This window comes from Bufo gargarizans, chromosome 4 (assembly GCF_014858855.1).
Source record: "Bufo gargarizans isolate SCDJY-AF-19 chromosome 4, ASM1485885v1, whole genome shotgun sequence".
Lineage (NCBI taxonomy): Eukaryota > Metazoa > Chordata > Amphibia > Anura > Bufonidae > Bufo > Bufo gargarizans.
In genome coordinates, this window is record NC_058083.1 from 79,330,408 (window position 1) to 79,356,286 (window position 25,879).

The 25,879-nt window shown below is 40.7% G+C and overlaps 1 protein-coding gene across 1 annotated transcript in view; it reads left to right on the forward strand.

The window, feature by feature from the left end:
* Positions 1–1,198: 1,198 nt before the first annotated feature.
* MYT1L (myelin transcription factor 1 like) overlaps positions 1,199–25,879 on the forward strand; it is a 246,292-nt gene continuing 221,611 nt past the window's right edge. The window contains exons 1-3 of the mRNA XM_044290651.1: positions 1,199–1,253; positions 1,439–1,472; positions 3,910–3,972. Of these exons, the coding sequence (XP_044146586.1) occupies positions 1,199–1,253; positions 1,439–1,472; positions 3,910–3,972 (152 nt within the window). The remainder of the gene's footprint in view (positions 1,254–1,438; positions 1,473–3,909; positions 3,973–25,879) is intronic.

Below are 25,879 nucleotides of genomic sequence, written 5' to 3' on the forward strand. Positions count from 1 at the left end.
TTTTCTATCCTCCTGCTTTTTGAAAATGCACTCTTTCGCTATGCATGCTTACAGAGTGGATATGCTCCTTCTGATGTGTTGCTACTGCAGCGGCATCCCCCTGCTTCCTCCTTCCTACTATTTACCGAATTACTCTAGATGGATCCTCTGGTGGTTCGGGAGGTTGCTGATCCCACAGACAGGGAAAGCAGGACAACAGGCTGCTGGAAAATGAGCAAGATGCCACTTTCCTCTATAATATCTCATACCATTTCATGTATTCATGCGTTCTATTCAAAACAGGTATAACAATATGTGCCCTTTAAGTTTCAATTGGCAACAAAAATGCAATGGTTGCCTTTTTTTTTGCTTGAAATTTATAAACCTTAAGCCACACTATTGCAAACCTTGCATTAAGTTGAGCGTTTTCTGAACAGCTCATCTTCTTAACCCCTCTTAACCCTTGAATTCATTGCAAAGTGAGGTGTTCCAGGGTACTGAAAGTATCTGATAAATTGGCAAATTCTACATTTGTGATAACTGCATGAACTGCAGTGCAATGGCCAACTAGAGAGAGGAGACAGACAAAATACATAGAAAATAATGGAATGGAAAAAATTGTGGTCTAGATTGAGCATGGTCTTTTTTTATTTTATGCACTTATATAGCGCTGATATATTCTGCAGCGCTTTACAGACATTAGTATCATGCTGTCCCCAATGGTGCTCACAATCTTCTCAAAAAGAGGTCTCCATGGGTGTAGGTAGGTGTGTGATAGGGCATTTACAATCTAGACAAGTCATCTAGAGGTGGCTAACCCCAAATAACAAATAAAGTATAATACCGATATTAAATATTCAATGGAAAAAATGATGCAATAGTTGAGACAAAAGTCAAACACTTAAGAGAAAACTGTCACTATAAGTGCCAATGCTTGGATTAAACAATCTAAATGGGAATATATATGATTTTTGGAAGTCTACTCGAATGCCATATCTAAAAATCTATACCCGTGCTCTGAATCCGAGCAAAAAGGCAACAATGAAAATGTAAAGAATTCATTTGTATTCAATATAATTACTAAGCTTATCACGTCACATAAAGAAATCCTTGTTCTAAAATAGAATTAAAAGATTGTGTGACAGTCTGCAGCAGACAGTGCATTGATAGTCTGTGCATGAAGGATAAGAGCATTCACTGCGTGCTAATCTATTCCCAGATGGAGGTGGATACAGACGAGAAACGGCATCGCACACGCTCCAAAGGTGTTCGAGGTACGTTCCGTGCTTCACTAAATCACTCAGGGCCTCCACTCTGAAATGACCTTCATCCTGCAGAATCTCTCTTCGCAATTCATTCTGACCCTTGCTTTTTGCATAACCTTTTGGGTAATTTTCTATAGCAGAGGGGTGCTTATGATAGATGATAAATTTTTATATATTTTCCATTCTCTCTACAGTTCCTGTGGAACCAGCCATACAAGAGCTGTTCAGGTTAGTGCTCGGAGTGTAAAATGTATCCCATTAGCAATTTAGAAAATTCAGGCCTTTTAATGGGCATAATGCACTTTCAAGTTCATCGGTGCCTTGCTCATGCCCTGCTGCATTGATTAAATTAATTCTCTCGAGGCTTGCTAATAAAATAGATTTGGCATCACCTCCTTACTTTTTTAACTCTGGTTATTTGATTTGTGTCTTTCTGTCTTTTTTGTCCTCCATCTCTCTAATTTACCTTTCCGAAAGTAGTGCAGGGTTAGGTATTCCTCTAATTAACCTGTCTGGTCTGTATCTAATGCAAGGATAGTCATCCCTGTAAATCATTCTGTCTGCATCTAGCACAGGCACATTCATCTCTCACAGTCACCTGTCTACATCCAGTCCAGGCAAATCCATCCTGTTACTTCACCTACAGTATGTCTATAGTTAAAGATTATTTTCCATCTAAGCTGCACACAGTGACACAAGTTTGGTCATCCATACAGTTTTGGTACAGACATAGTTCTCAGTGACTTGTCTACTGCTACTTTATAAGCTCAGGTACTTTCTGTATCTAGTGAAAGATTAGGTCTCAAGTGGGTTTAGCAGTTGGTCTTTTTGTTATTCAGGTGTCTACAGGTACTATAGAAATAGGTTTCTGCTTCACTCCTTTAGCTTGACCAATTGTAGACATCCCTCTAAGGCTTTGGTAAGAAAAATAGATTTCCAGAATTTAGTTTTGCTGTATTCCACATGGAGTAAATTATGGGCAAACTCTTTAGAAAAGAACCTTTTTGGAAAATCCCCCCCAAAAATATTTTCTGATCCAACAGAAGAAACCACAGGATATAACAAAATGTCATAAAATTATGTATGCTCACTCCTCTCAGCTGGTGCCTGGGTTTTAATGAATCTCTTTTGAATAGAAGGCACATGTAGGTACCTGATACCTCCAAGATTTGGAAACTTGATTCCAATAGAAAACAGCATTTGTGAATCCCTTGAGTAGTACATGGTAGTCCTTCATTTGCTTACGCATTTCTAGCGAACTTTAGCTACGTAACTGATTCAGAAGCAAAATAGTGTTTAACAAAAGGAAGATGTGCATTGAACTTAGGTTCACAAAGAAAGAAGAGAAAATGGTTTTGTTCTGGAGACAAGTAACATTTCTGTTACTACAGATGACTAAAACTTCTTGAAGAGGTCATCATAAGTCTTGTTGGCTCCATGTTGAAATCATGCCTTTCAAGTGAAATATAAAGAGAAAATTTCATAAAAACTTACCAGAACAATGGTGGTGTGGTCTTAAATTAAAGTTGATGCTTATTATATATGGACCTTTATTCAAGTTTCTTAAATTTTTTACTCTAGATCTAACACAAGCTGTAAACTATATCTTTAGACTTAGTGAAGAAAACTCGATTTTGTCTTTTTTGTAGTACTGGGCCCCAGTAAATTGGGCTTTACTCTATGTCTACAGAAGTTTTAGCACTGCATTGCCTCTGGACTTGACCATGTAAAACTTATTTTTAGTGATGTGTGTATACAAGCAGGTACAGAACTTCAAGAATTGTAAGTTTAACAAGAGTCCTGCCAATTCATCTTTATCTATGACTACAGTTGGAATTTTAGACCCAAGCCTCATCTGAAAGTACACAGTTTACAAGATCTTTCAAAAGAATACACTACCATATGCTGTAATATAGCTACTATGATGAGAAGTGTATGCATTTATATAAGATAGCCAATGGTTTGGACAGGCTAGTGTACTGTGTATAAATTGTATATTCACTAACGTTTTGCTTGGGCCCCAACCATTGTAACATCTATGTGTCATGTGAGAAGATTTTCCATTCATTTACCATAGACTGGACTCATTTGTCCACATAAAGATTAAAGTTTTTTTAGGAGTTATATATTGATGACTTATCTTTAGGATGGGTCATCAATATCAGATCAGTGGAGGTCCAACTCTTCGGCCTGTGGCCTCTACCCTTGCCTGTGAGGTCATGTTACATATTTTATTCTGAAGCCCAGTTGCATTCAAGTGAATTGAACTGAGCTGCAATACCAAGCACAGTGGATATACAATGTATGGTCTTGTACTTGGTAAAGTATGAAACAGCTGATCTGTAGGAATTGGACCTCCACTGATCTTATATTGATGGTCTATCCTGAGAGGGGGTCATCAGTGTTTAACACCTAGAAACCCTTTAGATCTGTTGACTCCACCTGTGATATATGTTGCAATAAACCACATGTTGATGCATCAAATAAAAGGATATCCATTCTCATCTGTTGCATTTATTTCATACATAGTAAACTCATAATCAGTTTCTGTTAAGCATTGGCTACCAGCATGCCCTGCTATACTCTTGAACATTGCTTTAGTGTCGTCTAGTCTTTTGTCCAAACATGGCACCGACCATTTTTATCCCTTGTTCCTTTTCTACAGCTGTCCTACTCCTGGTTGCGATGGGAGTGGCCATGTTAGTGGTAAATATGCAAGACATAGAAGGTAACTATAAAAAATATACTGGTAAAGTTTCAGACTCTTTAATTGTTTTCATAGTGGCATTGCTAACTTTTTACATGAGGTTTATGGGCAGTGCATGGTATATGTTTGCCAGAAAGTTGGGTACTGGGGTAAATCTTTCACTGCAATATTCGGTATGGCTGTGACCATTATTTTATTAATGAAGCCATGGAAGAATTCCATTTCTGCTTCCAAACTAAAGGCAAATGCTAATGCAAAGTAATGGAACATCACAATATTGTTCTACTGAGTTCCTATGTACTGCTGATAGTGGACGGTTGATGATTTTGATATTGTTGACTTATTTATTATTCAAGTGATCTGAAGTAGAAGGAAATAGCATCTAGTTGAGCTTTAGTCACAATTTAAAAAAGCATAACCATAGCAATGTACTCTACATAAGAACTAGGTGTCCGCACAAAACTACTGGGCCTATGTCTCCTGAGGCCAAAGGATTAGGCCTATGAACCTTTTTCACTCTGTTGGACATTTCGATATTTTAGAATTTCCAACATTATGCACTCAGGTCGTAAGAATTTTAATTCCTTGGTATCTATGGGTGTAACTGTACATCCATTTTACCTGTGCCTTCCCACAAGTGGATGACACAGGCACAGAAGTTGTCTCCATGCCTTCTGCGACTGGTACAGACTATACTATACAGCTAAGCTCTCACTGCATTGGCCAGGATTGGAGTTACCTCAGGTATTGGACATTTAACTGATCATGGTCAATAACGCCAGCTGCATTTAGTTTCATAGGGAGGGGACATCTTCTGTCACACCATTATTCAATTGCAACTGGGCTACCATGGCAGCTGAAGACCTAACAAAGCGCCCCAAACTGCCACAGCTCTATTTTTGGAGATTAATATATTGTCTGTTTGTTACTGACAGTAAATAATGCTGAGTATACCAAAGTTGATAATTACATTGTGTCCAATGGGACTAAAAAATAAATTAAATACATTTTAATAAAAAGTATACAAAGAAAGTACGTGCATGAAAAGTGCTTTAATTTTGTAAAACTGTGAAATAAAGGACATATCGTATCACCAGAATTGTAGCAACCCAATCAATAAGGAAGAGTAACTAAACTTTTATAACTAATTTTTTATATGTTGTCCCTAATCCTCTAAAACATTTTTTTCTAATATACTTTATTTCTTAATTTTCTATTTTTACTATACGTTTACATCCCTAAAGAGCACCATTCAGTGTGCGCTTAAAACTCAGTTCTCCCTACACCACTCAGCAGTGTACGGAGTACTCATTTTATGAATGGGGCCGCAGCAGCGCAGGGAGTACAGGCAGGAGCGCTCATTGCTGCTACTGCCCGTGCTCCCCGGACATTTACTAACTCCTGGCATAGCACATTGTACCCTGTAACCATCTACTCTGGCAGGATTAGCTTAGTGGAGCGGTTCCTGCTTCTGCCTGCTCCACTAAGCTAAGAAAAATGCATGACAGCGCTTAGCTTAGAAGAGCAGGCAGAAGCATGAGCCCACTCCTCTCAGCTAATCCTGGCATAGTACATGGGTACAGGGTACCCATGTGCTATGTCAGGAGCTAGTAATTATCCGGGGAGCACAGGCAGGAGCAGCAATGAGCGCTCCTACCCATACTCCCTGCGCTGCTGTGGCACCATTCATAAAATGAGTACACCGTACTCTGTACACTGCTGAGCGGTGTAGGGAGAACTGAGTTTTAAGCGCACACTGAATAGAAAATTTGCCCTGAAACAAATCTACATTTTTCAAACGGATGCCTTGATCTGAATATTTCTGATTGCATATAATTAAAAATGTTGTATAGCTACTGAGTTATTCAATACAATGTATCTGTATAGCGCCACCTGCTGTTTGTTCTTTTCCTTATTTCTATATTCACATTGCTGAGGTGGATGCACATGCTCAGTTACATTGTTCATCTGCTAACAGACCTATTTACTGCTACAAACTGTGACAGTTACAGGGAGACAGTTGTAGTAAAGCAAATAAAGCAATGGAATGGGGAGGTATCTGGATCCATGTGAGTCACAGGATTTGTAATATAATATGTCTATTTTTACATTAATCATGGGATAACCCCTTTAACCTCTTTTGTACAGTGAAAGTCCGTAATTTAAACATGGCGCCCATTGAGAAGCTTAGCAAGCGCCAAACTCGCTGTGTTTCTGCTGTTTTAAACAGCAGAAACCTAGGGCTAACGTCTGTGATTAGAGAAAATGCCGATCACAGACATTTAACCCCTCAGATGCCATATTTAATTGTGAACACTGCATCAAAGAGGCTTTCCCCGTAAGTGCTGCACTCCCGGGGCTCAAACATTGGGGTCTTTTAGTTTAGAAAAAATATAATTGAGGGGAGATCTGATAACTGCTTTTTGTATAAATATATCATGGGTCAGTACAGAGATCTCTCCCATGATACCCAGGACTGACTGTGACGAGGGGAAATCCTCTGTGTCTGGCGGAAAGAAGGTTTTTATACAAACATAGAAAGGGATTCTTTACTGTAAGACTATAGTGAAACTATGGAGGAGTTTATGAGAGGCCTGGATGTATTTCTGCAGTGTAATAATATTACAGGTTTTAGTTACTAGAATTCTAGAGAAGGGTTGTTGATCCAGGTATTTCCAGGTTATTCTGATTGCCTGATTAGAGTCTGGAAGAACTTTTCTTCCCCTAAAATTAGGAAAATTTGCTTCTATCTCACAGGGTTTTATGCTTTCCTCTGGATCAACTTGCAGGACAACAGGCTGAACAGGATGGACAGATGTCTTCATTTAGCCTTACAAACTATGAGGGTCATTTATTATCAGATATACGCCAGTTTTATTTCCAGCTTCTCATTTCATTGTATGTAATACTAAATGGTGCTACTAGAAAATCCCACAAAAAATAAAAATAAAAGCACTCATATGCATTTGGCTATATAAATGGAAAAAGAAAAAAAGTTATGGCTTTGGGAAGGCAGAGAGTAAATAATGAAAACTTAAAAACTGAAAATGTCAAGGTCGTGAAGGGGTGAATGAATAATTTACATGTACCCCAAAATGTTTCTATAACAAATATATATGATTTGTCCACATATGACTACATCGATGGAATAAAAAAAAGTTATGACTCTTGGAATAGATCAACATATAAACTTTTTCATGAAATGTGCCATCTAGTGTGATCAGGCAGACCATTATATAGAGTGAGCTGTTTACGCCAATGATACTGTATATAATTATCTTTCTTCCATGTATGTGTGTGTGGTTTTTCATTTAATCTACTAGCACTAGCTTCATATTTTGTATCTCCATATTGTCCTGACTTACTTTGCCAACAAATGTTTGTATTCTGCATAAAGTGGGTTTAAATGAATGAAAGAATGAGGTGTTCTTATGTAAATTATTTATAGGACAATCTAACAAATTCACATCTTCCTTCATTTATTCTTTTAAGATACTTCATCTTTGTACTGTAGAAGATAATTGAGTAAAGAAGTAGGTACTACTCTGGAATAATCTGTATATTCACATGAAGATATTGCTTTTGCTTGATGTGCTTTTGCAATATTATTCTGAATATGAATGACCAATCCCATATTTCCTTATGGAGCTTGGTTCGGCAATGGTCATGATACAGCATCTTATTTCTTTAATTCTTTTTGCCATTTCTTCTTTATCAGATGGTATCAAGTTACAGAGGAAGTGGGAAATAGGAGGAGAAGCTCATTAAATTGTATAAAATATTATACCATATGCTAGAATCTATGCGGATACATGGAAAGTCATAGGTCTTAGGAAATGTCTTTACTCTTAGCCAATTGTGATCGGTCATTGGCTCTAGTTATACAGTATTGTTCATGGAAAACAATGAACACTCCATCATAAGTGCTTAAAAAAAAACTAAGGCTGCCAATTATAACATTTCCAAGGGCAGAATAATGGATAAAAAAAATCCACCAACTGTATTAGATTCTTCCAAACATGTGGCTGCTCTTGAAAATATAGATTTTCTTAAATACAAGTATTTAAAAGGGTTGGCTCATTTCAAACATTGATAGCCTATTTCTTGGACATGCCATTAATGTCAGATAGGTGCAGGTCCCACCTCTGAGACCTGCTTCTATCTCCAAAACGGAGCCACAGAAGTAAACAGAGAGCCCTCTATTCATCACTATGGGAGTTCTGAAATTAGCTGAGCGCAGTCCCCTGGTGGAGAATTGAGTGGTGGAAGCTCTTGCGTGGTGTATGATACATTCACTGCTATAAGACTTTCAAAAATAGCCAAGAATGGTTGCTTGGCTATGTTGGAATTGCCATAGCAATGAATGGAAAGCTTTCAGTGTGCTCTCCTGCACTTTGTGGGTCCTGTTCTGGAGATAGGAGTGAGTTCCAGAGGTGGGAACCACACTTCTCTGGCATTGAGGGCATATCCTACTGACCCTTTTAAAACAAATGAATGGAAAATGATTTCTAAGGGCCCCAACAATCATGAGAACAGGGGTTCCATGTCCCCATTCCCCTTCGTAGCCTTATATACCTTGAGGATGCCATATGACAGCAAAACATGTTGGTAGGTTTTACAGAGTAATACTGTGGCCAGGGCTAAGTGATCAGAGTGTTGGTTTGTAAGTACTTCAGATGTTTCTCACTAATGGAATACAAATTGAAATAGTTGATCTACAGTATAATACACAGACTGAACATGAGGCAAAAGTCTCGAGTCCACCAGATCAGATAATAAGCACTGTATCATTATCAACATAGTCTCAGATATCTGTATTTTTTAACATTTATTGTTTGATGGAGGGAATATTGTTTTAATTTCAGCATAATGGAGTGGGTTTGGAAACAGGATATTTTTTTCCCTAGGGCAATGGTTGTTCATGCTTGTAGAGATTTATCCCACCACCAATTAGGGTCAGATAGTTGTTTCCTCCATCCCTCTTCACTGCATGACGACAAGTTGGAATGGAGAGGTCGTCAAGCATGTGTGCTGTTCTATTCAAGCTATAGGGGACTGATAAAGTTAGCCAAACATTGTCAGTTCCATAGACTTGGAAAGAAAAAGCAGTATGGATGCTCAACCACTCCCTCATTGAAACTCCCCTCACTATTGTTGTGCAGCGAGGAGGAATGGGGGACATGAGTTACCAATTCTCATGCTCATGAAGATCCCATTAATGGAGCCTCCATCAATCTGTCACCAACCTGTGTGAAAATGTTACCCCTCACCATGGTTGTGCAGTGGGATCATGAGACTCCAATGCTCATGCTCATGGGGGTTCCAATGGTGGGGCTTCTGGCAGTCTGTCACTTATTACCCATCCTCTGTAAATCTCAATTATTGGAAAACCTTTTTAATGGAGCACTCACTTCTTGAATTGGTTGTCCAAGGGTATCTTCCATCTGGCACTCCCTGGGCTGTGCACAATGAATGGAGGGTGCACCCTTTCCTCCCCCCCGGTGCACTCATTGGCTTTCTGGAACCCTTGCCCAGTAGTAGTTGGGGTGCCCCTGATGGAGGATGTTTGGCAGGGGGTAAACATTGATATTTGGGATAAACATGTCTATCCTAGAAATTGAGCCCACCACATTAGTGAAAAGTTCTTTAGTATCTCCCTCAAATGTTATATTTTCTTTTTTATCTACACAAATCTTTCTTGTATGTTGTGAGTAAATATTATATTGAAGGAAAAAGGAAATTCAACATTTTTAGGCTTTAAATTAACCAGATGGCTTGTGGACTACCTTGTTCGAGTTATCCACCTGTATGAGTTTTTTTTTTTTTTTATTGACTATAGTAATTTCCAGTAGTTTTTTTCCCCCAGAGATTTTGGGTCATTGTGTAGGTACAATATCCTGCACTCATGTGTAGGATATTGTATCTCTAAGGGTTTTATCAGTGATTGTGAATGTTTTTTGTAAGATCATGACATAATGCAATTGTATTCGCTATATGAAAGTTAGAAATCACACCTGCCGCCCTCTTGCTGTTCCCTGGGGGCATGGTTGCCACTCCACTTACCATGTCATCCAAAATCCACTTACCATATCATCCAGATTACTAAATACTTCCCCAGCCAATGGCTGAGGGTTCCTGGGTATTTAGGGCATCCTCTCCAGTAGGAGGGTGCCTGAGATTTAGGTTCCATGGTGACCAGCAAAGGTTCATACTGTAATTCAGTACTATTGTGATTTACCTGCTCTACTGCCTGTATTCCTGACGCGTTTCAGCTGCGTGCCTTACTGACTGTGTGCCCCTGCGCTTTCAAGTCCAAGTTCAGCTCAGTTCTTGTTTAGAGAGTCACTGCACTTTCACACAATTGTGTTTCATTTAATAGAGAATGGTGTAAATAGCAAATTTCTAAATCACTTCATTCAAAATATATGCCTGCATTCACCTAAAAATAAAGCTGCAAACTCATGGCCACTAGGGGTCTAACTTCCACCTAATTTTGTCAGGTAAGATCCACCCCTAGTAACAGAAACAGAGAAGGCAGCAGAGCGGAAGTGGTGGCGTGTCACAGGTAGCTGAGAATAGAACTACTTCTACACTGCTTCTCAATTTATAGGAGTCCACTGCCTTCCTGTAAGTGTGATTTGTCCCTCATCCGTTCTGTAAGCTTCGCAGGTGAGAACAAACTTAGCGGGAAATAAGGGAAAGGATTTCACCGCAGTACAGTGCTGGCAGATTCCACAAAAGGGAGGATCTTCAGCTGCATGAGTGATGAAGTCATCACAATGGCCGGGCATGGTGATGTCATCACTGGTGATGTCACCAAGCCCGGCCAGTGCACTAATGTGTTGACATCACATGTCACCACGAGTGAGATTTTGCACAGTTTCTTCAACCAAGATGGCCATGGCGGCCTCTCTGCAAGCAAATGGATTAGGAAAATATGTATTTTTATTTTTTATTTTACCATCATTATAGAAAAAATAGATTTGTTAATATGAGAGTGAGGAAATTCGGCTTCGTGGCGAATCAGATTTTTCCTGAAATTTGGATCGAAGTCAATTCGTTTGATTTCAGTTCGCTCAACACTAATGACAATATGTGCTAGTTGAACTCTGTCTAGTTGGTCCTTGCTCAGGTATTATATACTGTGACAAAAAGACCTTGAGCTACAGTATGCAGCTTTATGTTATAAAATATTCTAGTGGACCTTGCTCACCACACCTAAGGTAGTGTTAACACCTAATGCAATCCTGTTATCAGAAAGAGGATTAAAGCTAGACTAGATCTTCCTCTAGGGGTTTCTGGGTATAGATGAAAGAATATATGGGATGTCTATGGAATTAGTAAACATGCCTATTGTGCTTGTGCTGTGGGAGAATGAGATAAGATATAGTGAATTTCCATGCCGCCTTTCCAGAATCGGAAATTGGGTTGCAGCACACTTGTACAATCACTTCCAAGCAGTAGCTCATGAAATGAAGGTAATTAATGGAGCAATTACATTGTACAAAAGCACAAAAATCTGAAACCTACCTTGTGCTGCGCGCTGTGTAGAAAACCGAATGGGCAAATATAGTTAAAAGAATTCTACTCACAGTTTAGCTGCAAAATAACTTTATGAGGGCAAACTTTATTGTCAGGCAAGGGGACTGAAGCAATGCCAGGAGCATCGTCATAACGAGCACTACCCCCACTGCTAGTGACCTTTCGTTTGGATAGGCTCTCATTATCTGATACCCATTATCCGAGAAGAATGTTTAAAACTATGGTGTCACATTTTATTTTGGGTTCTGACATAATGTCTTGTGGTGTTAATAATCTTAAATGTTTCCTTAATGTTGGTAAGAAGAAATGTAGAAAAAAATAGTAAATATACACTGGGGTCGGCAGAACTCTACGCTATGCTGAAACAATTGAATGCTAAGAAATAATTCACAAATACGAAGTGTAGCATTAGCAATAGGATAATATGTGGGGCCGAATATGGCATATGTTCTTGTAGCCTCCGGTATGAGTTCAAACTATGCAGCATTTTATTACTTTTGTTTAACTCACATCTTGAAGTTTTTAATTATAAAAACTTGTGTTTATCTTTAAATTCAAACACAGAGATCTTAGAAGGGTATTCTCATCTAAGACATTGAGGGCAGATCAATAGGATATGCCATCAATGTCAGATAGGTGCTGGTCCCACCTCTGGACCTGCTCCTATACCCAGAACAAGCCTCCTGCAGTGAAGGAGAGTGCACTATGCAGGTGCATACACCCTCCACTTTGGAAAATAGCCAAGCTCTGGCCCAGCTACTTCCAGCAGTCTCATAACAGTGAATGGAGAGGTGGTAATGCATGTGTGGTGTGCTCTTCATTCACCTCTATTGGACTTCCGAAAATAGCTGAATGCACATGCATGGTGTGCACTCCTTTAGGGGGGCCATTCTGGACATAACAATGGGTTCCAAAGATGGGACCTACATATGACATTTATGGCATATCCTAACAATAAGTCATCAATGTCTGAGATGGGACAACCCCCTTTGTCAGGATATGTCATCAATGTCCAATCAATAAGGTTTTTAACCACTGTTACTCCCTCTCATTGCTGAAACAAAATGGCAGTAGGGTCAATAAAGTGCAATGTACCTTATGCTGCTGTCGACTCGGTCCAGAAAGGTTGTATGATTTGTCATGAAAGAGGCATTTCCACAAAAATGTTATTCTCTGGCCTTTAGACAGGTACATGATGTAAATTATAGTGAAGAAAATCTTACTGGTGGCTATAGTTGTGAATTATCAACTCCAATAGGAATGAACAGAGAAACTGATATCCTGTCCCCATATAAGAAGCTGTGTCCCATTAAAGAGCCTTAAAACGTGAGCTATCAGCTGGGTCAGAGACATCAATTTATAGCTGTTTTGGAGTTAGCCCTCCTTGTCAGCAGGGCTGGGTTGTTGTTTTGCTAACGTATAGGTAGGTCAATCAGGGTAGGCAGGTAAGGCCTATCCTGAGTACTGCTCCAAGGCTGAAAAATAAGTACTAGAAAGGGGGCAGTTACTAAAAATAAAACTTCACTTTTAATAAATATAAGGGTAAAAAGGCCCCTAAAAACAAACAAACATGTAAGTGGTGGTAATATAGAAGCTCAACTGGTCAAATATGTGAGACTGTACAGAGCTTCATATAAGACCATCAAGGTGGTTGGATAGGTGCCCACACCATACATTACACCAAGAAGGCAATAAACTATTGACCCCAAAATGGAAAAGGTATTCCAAAGGAGTGAGTGCTGAGGGATGTCAATGTAGGCACCTATGGTGGACTGGCGGGTGATTGGAGCCAAGGTAAAAGGGTAGAAGTGGAGGGTGGTATAGTATGTACACTGACCCTACAAAGACCCTACTTGGCCTGATATACTCTACAGGTAAATCCTTGGAACGGGGTCCAAAGAAACCCAGCAAGGGGTGGCCCCAGCTGGAACCTGGTCCTATGCTGGAGGCCCTGTTAAGGCCCTAAACAGAGACATACAGGACCATATACCAGATATGGAAAAAAAAAAAAAGAAAAAAAAAAGGTTATGAGCTAATAAGCTTGTAAGGTTAGGCTTGTAAATGTGAATAAAGGTGTCCCAACGCTTTTCCTCAATGTAAGCCCCTAGATTCTACAGAGGACACAGGGAATGTCGATGGTACCCGCAGCTGGCGTATGCCTCAACAGTAGGGGGTAGCTGTTTGGTGGCTGCAATCAGCGTATGGCTGTGGAACCGATAGGGGGGACACCAAGGTAATGGTGTCCACCTAGGTGAATAGTCCGGACGGTTGTTTTGCTAGGTTACCTGCATCTTGGCTCTTTAATGGGTCAGACATTGACTTAAAAGGTGGCTATCTCTAGGCACCACTAGAGAACCAGTTTTCTTTCTTCAGGAGGAGAGCATCATACCTTTGCCCAGGAAGTGGGACTCCTTACAACATGTGAATCTCTGCAAGGAGGAGCAGTACCCTAAGCAATAACTTTCAACTTTAAATACATTTGAACCATGATCTTTCTGTATGATGAGTAGAAGATAAGCAATCAGACAAAACAGCCTCTGTCAGCATGAAAACCCTAATGAACCAGACATACAGGCTCAGTGGGTCAGGCTGAGCAAAACTATGTATTTCTTTTGTTTGTATCTTAAACAGCTGCTGAGAAATGTCTACTTTTATTATTATGGAAATCAGGCAGTTGGAGCATCAATGGGGGGGCGGGGGTAACTCTTGGAGCAATGCTACAGCTACACCCCTTGGTATTAGAAGAGATGGCCCTTCTGTCTCATGTTGCTGTGCCGCCACATCTCGTGTGATTCCTTATAAATATAATTGTAAATAATTGGTGGCAGTGTGTTCAAGTAAATCATGCCTTCCACTAGGAAAACGTGAGTTTGTCATTACTCTATTGCTTATATTTGCTTGCCGACGCTCATTGGTAGCAGTGGATCCTCTGTAGAAGGGAGCGATTGCTGTGCAGGGACAAGAGAATACTTACCTTGCAATCCTCCCTGCAGCTGCACTCCTCCACTGTGTGTGAAGCTGCTGACACCTCCACTTCTGGGTGGACTGACATGCCTGAGTAAGCACAGAGCTCGCTCCCTTCTGCAGAGGCTCCAGTGCCACCAATGAGTACCAACAATAAAATATTGTATAAGCAATAGAGCATTAGCAAAATCATGCTATCCTAGTGGAATGTATGATTTGCTTGAACACACTGCCACCAATAATTTATAATTACAGTATGTTTAAAAGGAATCATATCTGTGGCACAGCGGCATGAGAAGACAAGGCTATCTCGTCTAGCCCTGTCAATGAGGACTTAAAATAATTTGCATAAAAATAAAAGTACACATTTTTCAGTAGCTGTTTACGATACAAAATAAATATATTTTTACTCAGCATCATCAACCCTACCAGGCAATATGTCTGGATTAATAGGGCTGACCATGCTGACAGGGGCTCTTTAATTATAAGATTTCATGGCTAGTCATTAAAAATACAATTTTAAATATTCCAGACATTTTGAATCTTATAAACTTCAATAGGTTGTTTCAGGTGGAGCACAGCAGGAAATAAAAAAAAAGATTTTAGCCATGTCACTTGTAGCTTAAAAAGACAAGCTGTTTTTCTAAGCTAAAAGGAATGGTTTGAGGTACACTTGTCATTAGAATTAAGCTTGCCAGATGACTAATTGGCCAATTTATCCATGTGCTTCAAAATAAGGCATTTGAATCCATGTGTGTATCTGAATTGCAGACAGCCATTAGTGTTGATCGAGCACCTTAATGCTCGGGTGCTCGGGGTCTCGGGTTGAACACTTTGGGATGCTCGGGTGCTCTACCGAGCAACCGAGTATAATAGAAGTCAATGGGAGAACCCGAGCATTAAACCAGGCACCCCCTGCTCTGAAGAGGGGAAGGTGCCTGGTTTATAGGAAAAGGTTAGAAATTGATGGAAACACCACTGAAATGGTTCTGGAACAGCATGGGGAGGATGTCTGGATACATCTTGGACTCCCAGGTCGCTGCTGGGAATGATGTTGTCTGAGTAGTACACCACTTTTACAGACTGACAATAATACGCGCAAAACCAAAGCTAAAATCTATTTTAGAGGAAAAATTGTTAGGAAACATACTTTCCTGTATATTTACTTGTATATAAAGTGCAAGTGCTGCCAAAAATTACAAGGAAGAGGCACTCCGATACAACCTGTATATCACATAAAGGAGGGCCTCATTCACCTTGTGGTACAATTGTTCAGGTAGTGGGACTCCTACACTTATAAAGCCTATGCACTAAGTGAAAGGGCTGCCAAAAATTACAAGGAACCGGCACTCCAATACATCCTTCGTTACACATAAAGAAGGGCATCATACACAGCCTTGAAAATTTATGATTGATGGCCTGCTGGTGACCCTCAAAAACATTTGGAGCAAGGGCCTGCTGATCTGACCATCTAAAATATTATGGGCAAGGGCCAGCTGCCGCTTTGGTGACTCTAGATAACCTGGGACCGATCGCATGTCCCCGTGATGGCGACAATCCATTCAGATGTCTGCCCTATCAACTTTCAATGTTATTTTCAGAGCAAACTATGGTGAACATGATCAGGGTTTACTGCCGGAGAGGGAGTCTTAAAAACAGCTATGGCTATCACTTCCAAGCAAGGCAGCATGCGCGCAAATTACCTATTAGGTATAATTAGGTGAGGGCCTGCAGGTGACCTGCGGCTCTAAAAGATTGTAGGTGAGGGCCTGCAGGTGAGCTGACCCTCCAAAAGATTGTAGGTGAGGGCCTGCTGCTAAGTTGACCATTAAAAAAATTATTGGAGAGTGCCTGCTGCTTATCTGACCATTGAAAAAAATTTACAGTGTTCAAAGCAGACCGGGTCGCCTGAATACTTCAGCTAGGAATAATGGAATAGGACTGCAGTTCTATTTTGTTAGTTTTCGAATCTGGGGCCATGATTAAGAGGGACGGCCGGGGGCATCCGTATTGCGCTGCTAGAAGTGAAATTCTTGGACCGGCGCAAGACAAACCAAAGCAAAAGTATTCGCCAAGAATGTTTCCATTAATCAAAAACGAAAGTCGAAGGTTCGAAGGCGATGAGATACTGTCAGAGTTCCAACCATAAACGATGATGACCGGTGATCCAGAGGCCATGACCCGCTAAACAGCTTCCGGGAAACCAAAGTCTTTGGGTTCTAGGTGGAGTATGGTTGCAAAGCTGAAACTTAAAGGAATCGACGGAAGGGCACCACTAGGAGTGGAGCCTGCGGCTTAATTTGACTTAACACAGGATACCTCACCCAGCCCGGACATGGAAAGGATTGACAGATTGATAGCTCTTTCTCGATTCTGTGGGTGGTGGTGCATGGACGTTCTTAGTTGGTGGAGCGATTTGTCTTGTTAATTCCGATAACGAATGAGACTTTTCCGTGATAACTAGTTACGTGATCCCCGGCGGTGAGGATTGTGTTGACCAGACTCTTGGATAGTGAGACTGGACTTGTAGGTGAGGGCCTGCTGGTGAGCTGACCCTCTAAAAAATTATATGCGAGGGCAAGCAGCTGAGCTGACCCTGTAAAACATTGAAGGTGAGGGCCTGCTGGTGAGCGGACCCTCTAAAAAATTATATGGAAAGGCAAGCAGCTGAGCTGACCCTGTAAAACATTGAAGGTGTGGGCCTGCTGGTGAGCTGACCCTCAAAAAAAAATTATGCGAGGGCCTGCAGCTGAGCTGACCCTGTAAAACATTATATGCAAAGGTCATATATGCGAGGGCATTTTAATGCGACGAATAAGCATGTTGATATGATGGAAGAGGAGGAAGAGAAAAGGAAGATTCAAGCACATACCCTTGTTTGTGGTGGAAGGGGTGCATGGGAATACAGTGTATTCAGTACATTATAAACAACACATTTAGAGTGCCTTTATGTTCATCAGCATTCCTCTGGTGGAGTCAAGAAGTCATGGTCAATCCAGGCCTTATTCATTTTTATAACAGTCAACCTGTCAGCATTTTCAGTTGACAGGCGGATACGCTTATCTGTTATCATGCCACCAGCAGAACTAAATACCCGCTGAGACAAAACGCTGGCTGCAGGGCAGGCCAGCACCTCCAAGGCGTAGAGCGCCAGTTCAGGCCACGTGTCCAGCTTGGACACCCAGTAGTTGTAAGGCACTGAAGGATCATTGAGGACGCTGACACGGTCTGCTATGTACTCCTTCACCATCTTCCAAAATGTTTCCCTCCTTGTGATACTAGGCCGCGCATCAGGATGAGGGTGCTGGTGGGGTGTCAGGAAAATGACCCAGGTTTTGAAGAGTGTTGCCTGCCTCTGTTGGAACTGCTGTGTGTTCCACTTGTCTCCCCCCCTCGGTTGGCCAAGGAAGTGCAGACTCTACCACCAGCATTGACAGATGGAAATTTTTGGAGCAACTTTTCAACAAGGATCTTCTGGTATTGCACCGTTTTGCTCATCCTCTCCACCAGAGGAATGAGAGATGAGAAGTTTGTAGCGGGGGTCAAGAAGACTGAGCAACAAGTAATCCATGTTGTCTAATATGGATATAACGCGCTGGTCGCTAAAAGGGCAGCCTAACATGAAGTCAGCCATGTGTGCCAGAGTACCAACAGGCAAGACTTTGCTGTCGTCATCAGGAGGATCACTCTCAATCTCCTCATCCTCTTCCGCTTCTTCCGCCCACCCACGCTGAACAGATGGAATTAAACTTCCATGGGTACTACCACCTGTAGGGGAGGCAACCCTCTCCTCCTTCTCCTCCTCTTCATCGTCCAATTTGCGCTGAGAAGACAAACTGAGGGTGGTCTGGCTATCACCCTGTGTAATGTCTTCCCCCATTTCCACCTCTTCCACATGCAAAGCGTCGTCCTTAATTGTGAGCAGTGAGCGTTTGAGTAGACACAGAAGTGGGATCGCTGCTCACCATCTATGTTGATTCCTCAAACTTTCTTAAAACCTCACAGAGGTCAGACATCCATGCCCACTCCTCGCTTGTGAATAGCGGAAGCTGACTGGAAAGGTGACGACCATGTTGCAGCTGGCATTCCACTACTGCCCTCTGCTGCTCATGTGGCGGATCATGTTCGTGGTGATAAGGTTGCTAGTGTTCACGCCCCTGCTCATTTTTTTATGGCACAGGTTGCAAATTGCAATTCTTTTGTCGTCTGCACTTTCCTCAAAAAAGCGCCAGACTGCAGAACACCTATCTATTGGCCAGGGAGATTTCCGCAACAGTTGTGGGCCTGTTTGGTGTGGCCCGCCTTCTCCCTTTTGCCTCTGCCCACTGCCTCTTCCAGCCTGTTGCGGTGCTGCAGATCCCTCCCCCTCTGTACTGCTGTCCTCGCTCGGCTTTCCACCTTCCCAGTTTGGGACAGTGACTTCATCATCAACCACCTCCTCTTCCACTTCCTCACTCTGAAGCTAGGTATCGTGGATGACTGTTTTTCTTGTGCTCTGGCAGCAGGCACAGTTTCACCGAGCACAGGGCCATGGCCTCTGCATGCACCATCAGCATCACGGCCACTTACCTGTTCCGTACTGCTTGCCTTCTTCATTTTAAATGTGATATTTGCTTGAAACAATGTCACACGTACAGGAGCGTAGGATTTGGAAGTGCATGCGCAAAAAAATTTAAAAAGGTATTTGGGATGTGCAAATGTCACACAGGAGATATCCCACAAATAGTGTCAATGCTGTCACCAGCGGCTAATAAAACATTACAGGGATTGTCACAGGTATTTGAGATGAGGAAATGTTATACAGGAGAGGTACCACTGGTAATGTCACTGTCCAAAACATCTACGTAAAAAGTACACTGTATGTCACAGATAAAATTTTTAGGTGAACACTTTACACTGGAGATGTGGCGCAGCTAATCTCACTATCCGCAGCGGACACCGTCTATTGAAAAAGTACACTGGATGTCATAGATATTTTTTGGATGCGCACACTTTACACTGGAGATGTGGCGCAGCTAATGTCACTGTCCGCAGCGGACACCGTCTATTGAAAAAGTACACTGGATGTCACAGATATTTTTGGGATGCGCACACTTTACACTGGAGATGTGGCACAGCTAATCTCACAGTCGGCAGCGGACACCATCTATTGAAAAAGTACACTGGATGTCACAGATATTTTTTGGCTGCGTACACGTTACACTGGAGATGTGGCGCATGGTAATGTCACTGTCTGCAGCGGACACCATCTACCGAAAAAGTACACTTGTTATCACAGATATTTTTGGGATGCGCACACTTTACACTGGAGATGTGGCGCAGCTAATCTCACTGTCCGCAGCGGACACCGTCTATTAAAAAAGTACACTGGATGTCACAGATATTTTTGGGATGCGCACACTTTACACTGGACATGTGGCATGGATAATTTAACTGTCCGCAGCGGACACCGTCTATTGAAAAAGTACACTGGATGTCACTGATATTTTTGGGATGCGCACATATTACACAGGAGATGGGGCATAGATAATTTAACTGTCCGCAGCGGACACCGTCTATGGAAAAAGTACACTGGATGTCACAGATATTTTTTGGATGCGCACACTTTACATAGGACATGTGGCACAGATAATTTAACTGTCTAGAGCGGACACCGTCTATGGAAAAAGTACACTGGATGTCACTGATATTTTAGGGATGCGCACACATTACACAGGAGATGTGGCGCGTATAATTTAACTGTCCGCAGCGGACACCATCTACGGAAAAAGTACACTTGATGTCACAGATATTTTTTGGATGCGCACACTTTACACTAGAGATGTGGCGCAGTTAATTTCACTTTCCACAGTGGACACTGTCTATTGAAAAAGTACACTGGATGTCACAGATATTTTTGGGATGCGCACACTTTACACTGGAGATGTGGCGCAGCTAATGACACTGTCATCAGCGGACACCGTCTATTGAAAAAGTACACTGGATGTCACAGATATTTTTGGGATGCGCTCACTTTACATAGGACATGTGGCATAGATAATTTAACTGTCCGTAGCGGACACCGTCTACGGAAAAGTACACTGGATGTCACTGATATTTTAGGGATGCACACACTTTACACAGGAGATGTGGCGCCGATAATTTCACTGTCCACATCGGCCTATTAGATGCTATTTAGCGCATGATTAGCTAAAATTATATATTGCTGCTGTCACACAGAAAAGTCCTTGAAAGGACTTTTGGGTCTCTGAAAAGTTTTTCTAATAAAAATTTGCAATATGGAGTGGCTCTACTACTCCGTAGGATAGAGAGGTGCTCAATATCTTAGGGCTCTTTCACACTTGCGTTCTTTTCTTCCGGCATAGAGTTCCGTCGTCGGGGCTCTATGCCGGAAGAATCCTGTTCAGTTTTATCCTAATGCATTCTGAATGGAGTGAAATCCGTTCAGGATGCATCAGGATGTCTTCAGTTCCGGAACGGAACGTTTTTTGGCCGGAGAAAATACCGCAGCATGCTGCGCTTTTTGCTCCGGCCAAAAATCCTGAAGACTTGCCGCAAGGCCGGATCCGGAATTAATGCCCATTGAAAGGCATTGATCCGGATCCGGCCTTAAGCTAAACGTCGTTTCGGCGCGTTGCTGGATCTGACGTTTAGCTTTTTCTGAATGGTTACCATGGCTCCCGGGACGCTAAAGTCCTGGCAGCCATGGTAAAGTGTAGTGGGGAGCGGGGGAGCAGCATACTTACCGTCCGTGCGGCTCCCAGGGCGCTCCAGAGTGACGTCAGAGCGCCCCACGCGCATGGATGACGTGATCGCATGGCACGTCATCCATGCGCATGGGGCGCTCTGACGTCATTCTGGAGCGCCACGGGAGCCGCACGGACTGTAAGTATACCGCTCCCCGCTCCTACTATGGTAACCAGGACTTTAATAGCGTCCTGGCTGCCATAGTAACACTGAACGCATTTTGAAGACGGATCCGTCTTCAAATGCTTTCAGTACACTTGCGTTTTTCCGGATCCGGCGTGTAATTCCGGAAAGTGGAGTACACACTGGATCCGGACAACGCAAGTGTGAAAGAGGCCTAAGTGTGAACTCCAAACACCAGAGAGTTAGAAATTATACAATATTGGAGATATGGCACTCAATATCTGGAAAGTTGCTCAAAACAAATTACTTTATTGATGCAGTTTATCTTGTTAAAATGGTTAAAATGTCGTACAAGATACGTAAATTGTACATAAATTAAATAACATAAAGATAAAACGTCACACTTGACAGTACAATAAAAATCACTTAAGGTACATATATACACATCAGACAGCAAATGGGTACTTTCTCATATTCTGATTGATGAATCCAGAAAATTAAGTTCTCAACACTATAACATTGGATATGTTATTACTCGATAGTTTTATGAGAACTTTTCGATGAGAATTAATCGAAAGTCACCATTAATTCGATATAATATAATCGTCGATTTTCATTATTATAATGCATCTAGATGCTCGAGCCAAACAGGTATTTGGCCGAGCATGCTCGATCATCACTAACAGCCATCTCAGTTGCTGGGTTCTTTTTAAATGCTTGAAATTTTGGAGTAAAATCATCCCGCAAAGTAAGAAACGTTCACGGGTTTGATGGATTTACAATAGCAATTAAAATGTTCATAAATTGTAATGGTGTTTTTCAGGGAACTCACCAGATTATAAAGTGAGATTATCAGAAGTACATCTCATGCCTGTGGCTTAGGACTAAAACTTTGGAACTATATAGCATTAGTTTAGTGGATGCTCACTTTAATATGACTGCAGTGCTATCAGAGAAAGTCAAGGTTGAGAAAAGCATGACACTCAGAAAGAACTAAAGTAGAAGCAAAGATGAAAGCCAAATCTGAAGTGCATCTATTCTTCTGCTAGCAATCATCCTCTAATCTGTAGATGGTGTTAAAAAAAACTAATATGCTCATCTGAGATGCCAAAATGTATCAGAAGTGATATCTGCTATGAGTCATTCCATATCAAGAGGCGATATTCTAGAGAGAAAGCAAAATAAAATTTTCAGGACTGTATGGGAATTAATTATAACAATGATGGTCATACCTCAACTGAGGTTTCCATGAGTACCCACTGCAGTAAGTAAATTATATTCCACCTGGTCCTTGATTGGGACCTTCTCTACCACTGAAGATGATGCTCTCAGCTAAAGGTTTTCACACAGTCCTTGTACACTAGTGAAGGTCATACCAAACATGAACTTCACTAGGGCCTCCTATAAAAGTGGTTATACTTTTCTGTGATGGAACCATTCTCTAGTATTGATGATCTTATCCCCAGTTGTTGACATCCTTTACTCTATTGAAAGTCATGCCAAAACAGGGCCTTTACAAGGACCCCCTATAAAATGGTCATATTTTAAAGGGGCCTGTTATGGAACTATTCTTTATTGTTGATAATCATATACCCCCAGTTGTTGAAGTCATAGGGATCTACTGGTGAAGGACACACTCTTGATAGCTGAAACTCTAATATTATCAGTCCCTTAATTCTAAGTTTGCAGCTATGGGGCTTCTCAGGACTGGAGTTATGTCATATCTCTCTTTCATTCTCCAGATTTGAATCTCAAGAAATTCTGATTCTAATGAATCAGAATTTTTTTGAAACATTCAGGTAGAATTTTGATTCTAAAAAATCGACTTGCTCATCTCTAATCTTTTGATTACAGCATCCTACTACATAAATATACATTTTACATGCTTTTGAAGGGATTTCCACCCCAAATTTAAAAATGGTCAAATATTAGTTAGAGCAATCAGTAAAGTCTAGTAATTATGTTTACTTTCAGTGATACTGACATTGTTCTTTTTTGTTCTGGTGGCCATCTTTAGAAAATATGACAACAAGAAGTGCAGCCATATTAAATTAGCTTCTGCTGACCAAGCATCATTCTGTTAGTAGAGTTAATCCATTTTACCATCCATTTTAAGAAGTGACTTAACCATTGACAATTAATATGGCAGCACTTCTAACTGAACAAAAAAATGTCTATATCTCTGTAAAATAATTAAAAGTATGTATATATATATATATATATATATATATATATATAGTTCCCAGAATATTTTAAGACTCATCTTTTCATTTACATTTTTTTTTTTTACTGTGTCCCATAATGCACCTGGTTTCTGATGGCAGTTTTTATGTTGTTTTGCTGTTGTTTTCCATATACTTAGGGGACAGTCTGTTGGCAAGGCATCAGCATGCACACCGACATGAGCTAACTAGAGAATGGAATGGATTCATATACATGCCTAGTGCCATAGAATGGAAAGTTTTATGATCCTGATGATGAATCAGAAAGGATTGGTATGTGAATAAATGCTTATCCTTTCTACGTGTGACATAAATCCACAACAAGTTATGTTTTAGTTGCCCATCATTTACAGACTCTAATAATGTATTGCACATCAACACATCATAGATTTATTAATATATCATATCATTGACTATGTTGTATAGAAGTTGGGGGGAACTTCTTACAACGCTGTTGTTTCCCAGATTAGATTCCCTCTTGCTGATTTTGTTTATTTTCAGTGTTTTTTCCTTGATTTTTTTATTTATAGGGTATGCTTTTGTAGATACATATGAAAGCAGGATACTGATTCACCTTAAAGGGAATGTGTCATCAGAAAATCAAGTTTTTATGTTAAATATATTTTTAAAGAATACTTGATGATGTTATTTTTAATTTTCCATGTCAATATCAATAATTAAACAAAAGTCATAAAATCCTGCACAATCCGGATTCTTCTTGGTCTTTACAGATCACTTTACTGCAGTTCCCTTCTTATCTGTCATTCCATTTCTGCCTGTAATGATATCACCTCTGCGTATAGACAACACAGGATCCACCATTCACAATGAGTCAGTTAGAGCTTTTCTATTCTTCCCTTGTACAATGACCTCTGCAGAGGTCACAGAGCATGCCCAAAAAACTCTCCTATAGAAGCCAATAAGGTCCCCTCCTGTCCATTGTGTCTATGGACATGAAAAAATGGAGTCAGCATAGCAGAAAAGGAAAATAGTGCTTTTAATCCAAAAGTGATAGTCCAATAATGAACAACCCTGGTACATGCAACATTTCGGATACTAATTAGCCTTCCTCAAGCATGTATGCAACAGAATAAACTCAGCTTATATACCCTAGTAATGTCACTACATATTGGTATATAAGCTAAATAAATGCCATGTGACAAAATCTGAGACTTATATGAGTAAATAAATGTCTCCCTACATACAGTATATACAGTTGAAACCAGAAGTTTACATAGACTATATAAAAAGACACATATGCATGTTTTTCTCAATATCTGACATGAAATCTGAATAAACCTTTCCTGTTTTTTTGTCAATTAGGATTACCATAATTATTATTATTTGCCAAATACCAGAATAATGTTTTAAGGAATTTTTATTACTTTCTGCATTGTTAAAAGTTTACATACACTAAGATTACTATGCCTTTAAACAATTCTGGACTGCCAATATATTAATGTCATGTGTTTGGAAGCTTCTGTTAGGTTTGTTGGCAACATCTGATCTAATTAGAGACACACCTATGGATATATTTAAATGCACACCTGAAACACACTGCTTCTTTGTGTAGCATCATGGGAAAGTCTAAAGAAATCAGCCAAGATATCAGGAAGAGAATTGTGGACTTGCACAAGTCTGGCTCAACCTTGGGTGCAATTTCAAGATACCTGAAGGTGCCTCGTTCATCTGTACAAACAATTATATGCAAGTACAAACAAGATGAGAATGTCCAGCCATCATACCGCTCAGAAAGGAGACGGGTTCTGTGTCCCAGAGATGAACGTGCTTTGGTCCGACATGTGCATATCAACCCAAGAACAAAAGCAAAAGACCTTGTGAAGATGATGGCGGAAGCTGGTAAGATTGTGTCAATATCCACAGTGAAACGAGTACTCTATAAACATAGGCTGAAAGGTCACTCTGCCAGGAAGAAGCCATTACTCCAAAAGAAACATAAAAAATCTTATTAATGTTTGCAAATGCACACAGGAACAAAGACCTACATTTTTGGAGACATGTCCTGTGGTCTGACAAAACTAAAATTGAACTTCTTGCCATAATGACCATCGTTACGTTTGGAGGAAAAAGGGAGATGCTTGGAAGCCTAAGAACACCATCCTAACTGTGAAACACGGGGGTGGCAACATCATGTTGTGGGGTCTGCAGGAAGGACTGGTGCACTTCACAAAATAGATGGCATCATGAGGAAGGAAGATTATGTGAAAATACTGAAGCAACATCTCAAGATATCAGCCAGGAAGTTAAAGCTTGGGCGGAAATGGGTTTTCCAAATGGACAATGACCTGAAGCATACTGCCAAACCGGTT